General features: G+C 44.3%; 1 protein-coding gene across 9 annotated transcripts in view; it reads left to right on the top strand.

The window, feature by feature from the left end:
• hirip3 (HIRA interacting protein 3) overlaps positions 1-8,955 on the top strand; it is a 40,755-nt gene extending 31,800 nt beyond the window's left edge. For 6 of the 9 annotated variants that reach the window (XM_048233596.1, XM_048233597.1, XM_048233593.1 and 3 more), the window contains 5 exons: positions 2,980-3,179; positions 7,112-7,259; positions 7,355-7,453; positions 8,280-8,441; positions 8,606-8,955. In XM_048233596.1, the coding sequence (XP_048089553.1) occupies positions 2,980-3,179; positions 7,112-7,259; positions 7,355-7,453; positions 8,280-8,441; positions 8,606-8,634 (638 nt within the window). In that variant the 3' untranslated portion in view covers positions 8,635-8,955. Of the gene's footprint in view, positions 1-2,979; positions 3,180-7,111; positions 7,260-7,354; positions 7,454-8,279; positions 8,526-8,605 lie in introns of those variants that run through there. The other 3 variants (XR_007192394.1, XM_048233595.1, XM_048233594.1) reach the window with 3 other exon arrangements.
• The last annotated feature ends 735 nt before the right edge of the window (positions 8,956-9,690 follow it).

Below are 9,690 nucleotides of genomic sequence, written 5' to 3'. Positions count from 1 at the left end.
GGAAATAGGCTGTCTGAGTAACTTTACTGATATGGGGCTTAAAACTTAACTCTGCATCTAAGATGACACCGAGGCTTGTTACTTTTGGTTTGACCTGGTGTGCCAAGTTCCCCAGATTACTAAGAATAATATCTCGCTTTAGTTTTGGTCCAACCAGAAGTACCTCTGTTTTGTCATCATTTAGTTTCAAAAGTTTTTGCTCATCCACTGATTAATGGAGGTTAGGCATGCAGTGAGGGAGCAAAGGCCATCTGGGTTAGTTGGCTCCACAGAAAGATACAATTGGGTATCATCTGCGTAGCTGTGGAAGTTTACATTATGCTGACTTATGACGTTTCCCAATGGAAGCATATATAGAAAAATAGCAGGGGACCAAGGCAGCTCCCCTGGGCCACACCAAAAGGCAAGTCATGTTTTTCAGATACATGATCTCCTAGACTGATATAAAAATCTCTGCCAGTAATGTAGGTTTGAAACCAGTTTAGAGCATTATCAGAGAGACCCACCCACTTCGCAGGCGGTGAATTAGGATGCTATGATCAATGGTGTCAAATGCCGCACTCAAATCCAGAAGAATAAGGATTGAGACTTTGTTTGAGTCGGTAGCTAGTCTGAGATCATTGACTATCTTTACTAGAGCCGTTTCTGTGCTGTGATTTGATCTAAAACCTGATTGGAATTTTTTCAAGGATACTGTTTTCGTTGAGGAAGGTATTTAACTGATTGCAAACAACTTTTTCAAGTACTTTGCTCAAAAACGATAGATTTGATATAGGCCTGTAGTTGCTCAGATTGGTATGGTCAAGATTTGACTTTTTTAAGTAAAGGTTTCACAACAGCGGTTTTAAAAGCAGTTGGAAATATACCTGTTTCTAATGAGGTATTTATTACCTTGAGAAAAAAGGGAGCTAAGCCATCATATACTTTTTTGAGGAATGTAGTAGGGATTGGATCTAAAACACATGTTGAGGAGCCGGTTTGAGTTATAATTTTACCAAGCTCAGATTGAGTAATAGTGCTAAAGGACCTTAATTTTGGGGGGCTGTTTTGGGTGTACTATCAAACATATTACTTGTGTTACCAATAGCCTCCCTTATAGAAATGACTTTGTTTTTGAAGAAGTCTGCAAATTCTTCGCATCTTAGAGAGGATGCCTGACTGAGTGTATCAAAAGGTGTTTGATGCAATAGCCTATCAATGGTAGAGAACAACACCCTAGAGTTTCCACTGTTTTCAGCAATTACCTTAGAGAAGTGGTTCCTCCTCTCATTCCGAATAGCTCTATTATAATTTGCAATTTTTTCTTTTAGAATGGCACGGTGAACCTGTAACTTAGTTTTTCTCCATGTTCTCTCAGCTTTCCTACATGATCTTTTTTAGATCATGGATATTTTCGTTCATCCAAGGTGTCAGTTTGCTACAGGGCCTTTTTTTAGTCTTTAAGGGTGCCACTCTGTCAAGCAGAGCGCCTAATTCACGATTAAGAGCCTCTACCATTTGATCAATGGGATGATGTAAAATATCTAAATTTATGGAGTCTATAAGAGCTATGAACTGCTGTTCTGCTCTAATGTCCAAGAGTCGCGATTTGATTGCAATTTCGGGATGAATTTTTGGAGTATGTAGTACAATATTAAAAGATACACAATGATGATCAGACATATTTATATCATTTACTGATAAGTCTGTGACTTCTATCCCTCTGGAAATGACTAGATCGAGGGTGTTGCCAAGGTTGTGGGTGGGTCCTGTAACATGCTGCTTTAGCTCTAAACTGTCCAACACATTAAGGAACTTACTGGCTTTAGCATCAGTTGTCTTATTGACATGAATATTGAAGTCGCCATTTACAATTATCCGATCATAGCTAGTGATGATGAGCGACATAAGTTCAGAAAACTGGTCGAGAAAGCCAGTCCATAGTTTAGGAGGGCGGTATAAGGTTAATAGAAGTACAGCTGGGTCAGCCTTCAGAGTGAGGGCAATATACTCAAAGGAAGCGAATTCGCCAAAGTTGACTCTAGTGCAGCTATATTTGTTTGAGAGAATGGAGGCAATTCCACCACCTCGTTTGCCTTGTCTAATTGAGTGGAAGAAATTATAATTTGGGGACAAGTTTCAACAAGAACAGCTTCGCTGTCTGAAGTCAGCCAGGTTTCAACAAGAAACAGAAAATCCAATTTTTTTTCACTAATAAAATCATTGATTGCAAAGGTTTTGGTAGTAAGTGCACCTATATTTAGTAAACCCATGTTAGCTGAAAATGCCTCTGGCTTTTGAGGAATATGCTGAGGTATGGAAAGAATATTTGTTAGGTTTCTAGTTTTTAGGTTGTCTTTTCTTTTTACTATAATGTTGGGTAGAAATCAACGTTGGAATAGAACTATAAGCATAAGTCATGCTATTGCATGACACAGCTTGATCTATGGTAGTAGTATTGTATGTTACCCTGCAGAAAACATTCTCAGACTCATCCACATGTATAATGCCATTCGAATCAATACCTGGGGGGCGTGAATCTGTAAGATTTTCTACAGAATGTCAATGTCTCAGTGTGGACGCTTTTGATCCCTATATAAGTATACATATATATACTCTTTTGATCCCGTGAGGGAAATTTGGTCTCTGCATTTAACCCAATCCGTGAATTAGTGAAACAGAAACAGCACACAGTGAACACACAGTGAGGTGAAGCACACACTAATCCCGGCGCAGTGAGCTGCCTGCATCAACAGCGGCGCTCGGGGAGCAGTGAGGGTTTAGGTGCCTTGCTCAAGGGCACTTCAGCCGCTTCCGACTGGTCGGGGTTTGAACCGGCAACCCTCCGGTTACAAGTCTGAAGCGCTCACCAGTAGGCCACGGCTGCCCCAATATCTGACTTTTGCGTGTGTGTGCGCACGTGTATGTGCACTGTGTGTGTGTGTGCACGTGTGCAGTTTGTAACCATAGTAACGGCCCTCTCTGCTGCTTCTCCCTCAGGGAACAAAGAAGGGGCGGGGCCAGCCACAGGTGGGATGTTCCCTGGGGATTCTGACTCCTCCTCCCTGCCTTCATTGGATGAGGAGGAAGAGGAAGTAAAAAAGCCAAAGGTGAAGGCGGAGCCAAATGAGAAGGCAGAGCCAAAGCAGAGAAAGAGGAGGAGCAAGGTGAAGGAGGAGAGCAACGCCAGAGATGGCAAGGTACACACACACCCCACACACACACAGCACACACACACACACACACACACACGCGCTGTTACGCAGTGTTCCCCTGTACTTGGTGGTCACCTAACAGGAATGCTGGTTGCCATGGCCACAAGCGTCGTCCAGAGCGTGCCCCTGCCTCTGCTAATTATCTCTGGGCCAACCCGTGCTCTGGCTGTGGGCCTATAAAACATACCTGTGCGCAGGTGCAGAGGAGGCTCATCTATGCCAGGGGTCCCCAACCTTTTATGTACCATGGACCGGTTTGATTCTTTTTTTTTTTTTTTCACGGACCGGGGGGGGGGGGCGGGGTTCGGGGGTTCCATGTTCCGTGTTGTGCATGCATTACTTGAAAAGAACTAGCTCCAGTTAACAGTGAAGGTAACAAACTCTTAAAAATGTGAAAAACGTGAACTTGAAGTGAAAATTGAACAATATGAACTATGAAAATTGAACAACTTGAAGCTACAGCTATCAAGTGTGAACATGCTTAACAAAATATGGGAACAAAACATGGGAACTAAACGTGCATTACGAATATAATCAGTGGGAGCTTATATACGAATATAATCAGTGGGAGCAACAAGAAGGTTCCATCTGGGGGTGATGGAAGACAGTGACACCCTCAGTGTGTTTGAAATGTCCAGTCGATTCGCAAATTTGGTCTTAGTTGCAGTCATTGCGAAAACCCGCCTCGCATAGATACGTGGTGGGAAATGGTAGCAACGTTTTCAAAAAGCTTTTACGGCTATCTCGATATTCTGCTTTGGTTTTGATCCAAAACCCGCCAGAGAGGTTCCTCATACACACTCTTAAGACCACCGTCATTTGCAATTTCGATCAACTGCTCTTCCTCCTGCGCTGACAAGTTAGGACTATTCGGGATATTGATAAATAGGTTGCGGACCCACTCATTGGTTTGCCGTGGATCTTTGGAGGATGGGAAGTAACGCTCAAACTCATTTGAAAGCGCAACAAGGTGATCAGCGCTTTCCAGCTCTGCGAGAGAAAGGGCCCTGCCTCAGTCTCTCCCAAAACCCCCACTACTGTTTGGAACATATCAAATACACCCCGGTCTACTCGTCGTCCCCACAAATCAAGCTTGGCTTTAAATGCAGCGACTTTATCTGCCAGTTTAAAGACAGTCGTAATTCTCCCCTGGAGTGACAGGTTGAGGTCATTAAGCAACCCGAATATGCCACACAGGTAAGCGAGTTTTGGCACCCAGTCCTCATCACCTAAAATGTGCAGCGGTGACTTTTTTTCTGTAAGAAATCTCTGCAGCGGCTCTCAAACACTCTGACCAGTGACCTGCTAAAGATGCTTGTTTTTTGTTGCTCATTCTAGCAGTTTAGCTAACTTCGTGTGACATACTGTTCGCCAAGAACTGATCAAGTGAAGTGAGCTGACCTGAGGCTGCGCAGCGCTGAAGGCAATATGTAAAAGTGTTGAAGGCGGGACAGACAGACGGAAGAAAATAGACCTTGCAAAATGCAAACATGCGTGCAATCAAACAACTGCATATAGGCCTATGCCATGTAAAACGTGACATTATTGCGAATTAAATTTAATTTAGTTTGCATGCATTTTCGTGTCGTAGGCTACGGCCCGGTTAGGAATGTCCCACGGCCCGGTTAGGAATGTCCCACGGCCCAGTGGTTGGGGACCGCTGATCTATGCCCTCTTTACTCAAGGGAATTACCCACAATTCATAGTGTTGTGACATGAAACACAGGGTTACCCAAAGGGAGACTGTAGGCTGGAAGCAATTTGGTGCCCTTTGACCTCTAGGGAGCACTGCATTCAGCAAACATGCCTCTAGGGGGCACTGCAACATGCCTTTTGGCGGCGGCTGCGGCTACCACCTTTGCTTTTCTAAAGAACACATACGGAGGACTATAACGGTCTAAAAGTTGGATTATAGTGACACATTAGAGACAGCTGATGAGGTTGGCCAATCCGTTTAACTTTTTTGGATATGATATTGACAATATCATAGTAGGGGGCACTGCATTCAGCAAACATGCCTTTAGAGAGCGCTGCAACATGCCATTTTTTAATTCTTTCATGAACTAAACATGTATGACTCCTTCTGGCCAAATTTCACAGCTTTCACATTTTACAGCTTTATGTAAATCGAGTTTGAACGGGAGAGAATAGAAAAGTGTTACGATTGTGCCAGTTCTCTCCTACTCTCGCATAGTAAACAAATGGAACGACGGGTTTGCTTCATCTTTTTAAGATAAGTTTTATGATAAGGGTTAGCCTACTTACTGTAACTGTGGTTCTCTGAGTATCAATGTCATAAGATGGTTCATCACATTACACATCATGACATTATAGGCCAATTATAGGGGGATTCCACTATAGCCACCTGCAGACATCTAAGCTTTTATTTGTGCATAATGTCATGGTTGACACATTTACACACACATAAACACATTTAACACATTTAACATTAATATTTCAGCACATTTAACACAATAAACACATTAAACATTAATATTTCAGTACATTTACATTACATTACATTTAGCAGACACATCTTGACCAAAGTGACTTACATATGTCAGCTATATTACAAGGGGTTACATTGTCCCCGGAGCAACTTGGGGTTAAGTGCCTTACTCAAGGGCACAACGGTGGAAGCCGGGAATTGAACCCACAACTTTCAGGCTACTGCATGCTAGCCCAGTTCCTTAACCACTACACTACTACTACCACTACCACATTTAACCCAATAAACACATTAAACATTAATATTTCAGCACATTTAACACAAACACATTAAAGATTAGTATTTCAGCACATTAAACATTAATATTTCAGCAGGACAGTCTGCGGAGTTTAGGTGGGGAGCAACACGCACAGGAGACGCAGAAATCCCAAAGAATCACGCAGGCTATGAGTCAACACGCACAGGAGATGCATAAGCATGAAACCTTTAGGGGTTTAGGGATTAGATCAGGATTCAGCCACACTCCCACACGTGTGTCGAGGTCAAAGGTCACCACAGCCAGACTTGTGTGTGTGTGTTAGGGTGACCAGGTGAGATTGGCTGGAATTCGGGACGCTTTTTTTTTTTTTTTTTTTTTGCGGGCGATTGTAGGCCTACATAGACTCATAGACTATTATAAAAGATAATGAATTTTCAACCTGTACCAAAACACATTTTTATTCAAACATCAAGTCTGCAGAGAAATACAACAGAGAAATCATGAACTCTCAATGAGGTCAGCCCAGCAGCAGCCATCCTGCTTCTTAAAGAAGGACGAGACTAACGTGTTGGTCTTTACTGTCGCGGTGTTGGCACAGTAGCTTGCTGCTAGCATGTAGTCTAACATCTGCCTCCCCTCCATGAGAAACACCAAACTCTCTTCTACATCTGCAGAATGCTTTCATCCTAAAGCTTAAGGCTTTGTCAATCCACGGGTACCCCCCACCCCTCCTCGGTACCTGCATAGGCGCTTTTGCTTTTTAGCGTGTTTGGGGTTCCGTACATCAGCCATGTCAAGGAATGAATGAAAATGAGCTAAAATCGAGTGCATATCCGCCCTAATTATAGAGCGTCAAAAAAACAAAGTAGCGGGGCTGCATCCAGACACTTAGCTGCCGTCGGGGCTGCATGCAGTCGACTCAACCTCTCTACGGACAGTTTTTAATGTTTATCAGAAAATAACTACTCAGTATTCTGATTGAGTATCCTTTTCGGGACAATTAGGGCCGGATTCGGGATAAACACTTAGATTTCGGGACTGTCCTGAATTGCTCAGGACGTCTGGTCACCCTAGTGTGTGTGTCTGTGCGTGTGTGTGTGTGCGTGCGTGCGCGTCCGTGTGTGTGCGTGCGCGTCCGTGTGTGTGTGTGTGTGTGTGTGTGTGTGTGTGTGTGTGCGCGCGTGCCTGTGTGTGCGTGTTTATTTTCAGGAGGAGCATAAGTCGGTGTCCAGGCTGAAGCACTACATCGCCCTCTGTGGTGCGCGGCGGAACTACAAGAAGCTGCTGTCGAACTGCCACTCGGTGGAGACCCAGGTGACCACTCTCAAGACTGAGCTGGAGGCCCTCGGAGTACACGGTGTGTGTGTGTGTGTGTGTGTAGGCCAACCTTCCATTAAGAAGTGTAAGAGAGCTTGGTCTAATTGCAGTGTGTGTGTGTGTGTGTGTGTGTAGGCCATCCTTCCGTTAAGAAGTGTAAGATTGCTCGTCTGAAGAGGGAGGAGGCTCAGGAATTGGCAGGACTGGACATGAGTAACATCATCGCCACTGAAGGTACACACTCACACACACACACACACACACACACACACACTCACACACACTTGCACTCGCACACACACACACACACACACACACACACACTTACTCCATTATCACCACTGAAGTCACAAAATCTCACACACACTCTCACACACTTGCTCCATTATCAATGCTAAAGGTATACACACACCTAACCCTAACCCAGCATGGCAGTGTCAGGCTATGCACACACACACACTAACACACACACACACATGCTATGTTCACACTTGTCTTTTTTTGAAGAATTCAGAATAAAGAATTTGGCCAGGGTCCCTTTTCAATTCGAAAAACCACTGCCAGCAAAAAGCAGTGGAGGTACTCATTTACCGCCACAACACTGTTAATCAAGAGTTAATGTTAGCTACACCACAACACTGTGTGTTAATCAAGAGTTAATGTTGGCTAAAAAGCAGTTAAGGTAGTCATTTACCGCCATAACACTGTGTTAATCAAGAGTTCATGTTAGCCATGCCACAACACTGTGTTAATCAAGAGTTAATGTTACACACACACACACACACTCTCTCTCACACACACTCTCTCTCACACACACTCTCTCTCACACACACACTCTCACACACACTCACTCACACTTTACCTTGCTATGTCCAGGGTCCACACACACACTCTCACACACACTCTGCCACACCGTAATAACTATCTCTCTCCCTCACACACTCTCACACACACTCATTCACTCACACTTTTGCTTTCTTGCTTAAACTCTGTCTCTCCTGGCGTGTGTGTGTGTGTGTGTGTGTGCGCGCATGCGCGCGCGTGTGTGTGTGTGTGTCAGGTCGTCCGCGGCGTCAGGCTCCTCGCTCAGCGTCCAAGCGGCTTGTGGACTCCGACAGCCCGTCCACCAGGGGGAGCCAGAGCGCCACAGACTGGAGCCGCTTACGAGGCATCATCAGCGACGAGGACAGCGACTGTGTGTGTGTGTGTGTGCACTTACGAGGCATCATCAGCGACGAGGACAGCGACTAGTGTGTGTGTGTGTGTGTGTCGCGCTTACGCTACGGGCATCATCAGCGGCGAGGACAGCGACTGGTGTGTGTGTGTGTGTAACTACGAGGCATCATCAGAGGCGAGGACAGCGACTAGTGATGTATTAACTACGAGGCATCATCAGCGACGAGGACAGCGACTAGTGTGTGTGTGTGTGTGCTTACGAGGCATCATCAGCGACGAGGACAGCGACTAGTGTGTGTGTGTGTGTGTGTGCTTACGAGGCATCATCAGCGACGAGGACAGCGACTAGTGTGTGTGTGTGTGCGCGCTTATGAGGCTTCATCAGCGACGTGTGTGTGTGTGTGCGTACGTGTGCGCGCGTATGTGTGCTAGTGTGTGTTCTTCCCAAACACAAAGTGCTTTGTCTATTATAAATTATCATTTTGTTAAATAATTGTCTTGAGGTTTACTTGTTTGTTCATATACCTTTTGTTATAAGAATAAAATATTTTTTATTGAGATGAGGTCCTCCATTGTGTAGTAGAACGAAAGTAGAAGTAGATGTTCTACGGAACATCTCTACGGAAGTAGAAGTTCTATATATCTAACCGCTCCGTTAACACAATGACCTGCCAGCTGCTGCATCTTCTGGTGAGACTGCCAGAGTAGCAACGAGAACAGAGGCATGACGCCACACGGAAACTTCCACCTATTATCATTTCTGGCCAGCATTGTTCAACAAGCACACTGCACAAGGAAAGTAGGCAGCAACTTCATTCACAAGCACAATGGTCAAGGAAAGTAGGAAACAACTTCATTCACAAGCACACTGGACAAGGAAAGTAGGCAGCAACTTCATTCACAAGCACAATGGTCAAGGAAAGTAGGCAACAACTTCATTCACAAGCAAATGCTCTGGAAATGTGCACACAAGTTCGAAAAACTCTTATTGCTACGGAAATTATTACAATCTAGATATAGATTGATATAGATATAGTATAGTAGCACCCACAATAGCAGCCGAGCTCAAGTGCCAATTTAAGATGTTTACCTTCTGCTACATAATACGACACGTTTGTTGGCCAGAGGCATATGGGATTAAAATGACACTGTCTTCTGAATTACTGTCCGTAGGTTTTGTAAAACATATTAGTTTGTACAGACAAGATGAAGTATCATTTCTGTTTTGAAATCAACCTGCAAGTTTCTCTTTAATACCACCTGAGGCCACACCTGTGTAGGATTTTGAATATTAA

This window comes from Alosa alosa, chromosome 22 (assembly GCF_017589495.1).
Source record: "Alosa alosa isolate M-15738 ecotype Scorff River chromosome 22, AALO_Geno_1.1, whole genome shotgun sequence".
NCBI classification, from domain to species: Eukaryota; Metazoa; Chordata; class Actinopteri; order Clupeiformes; family Clupeidae; genus Alosa; species Alosa alosa.
This window is presented reverse-complemented; position numbering and strand designations above follow the sequence as displayed.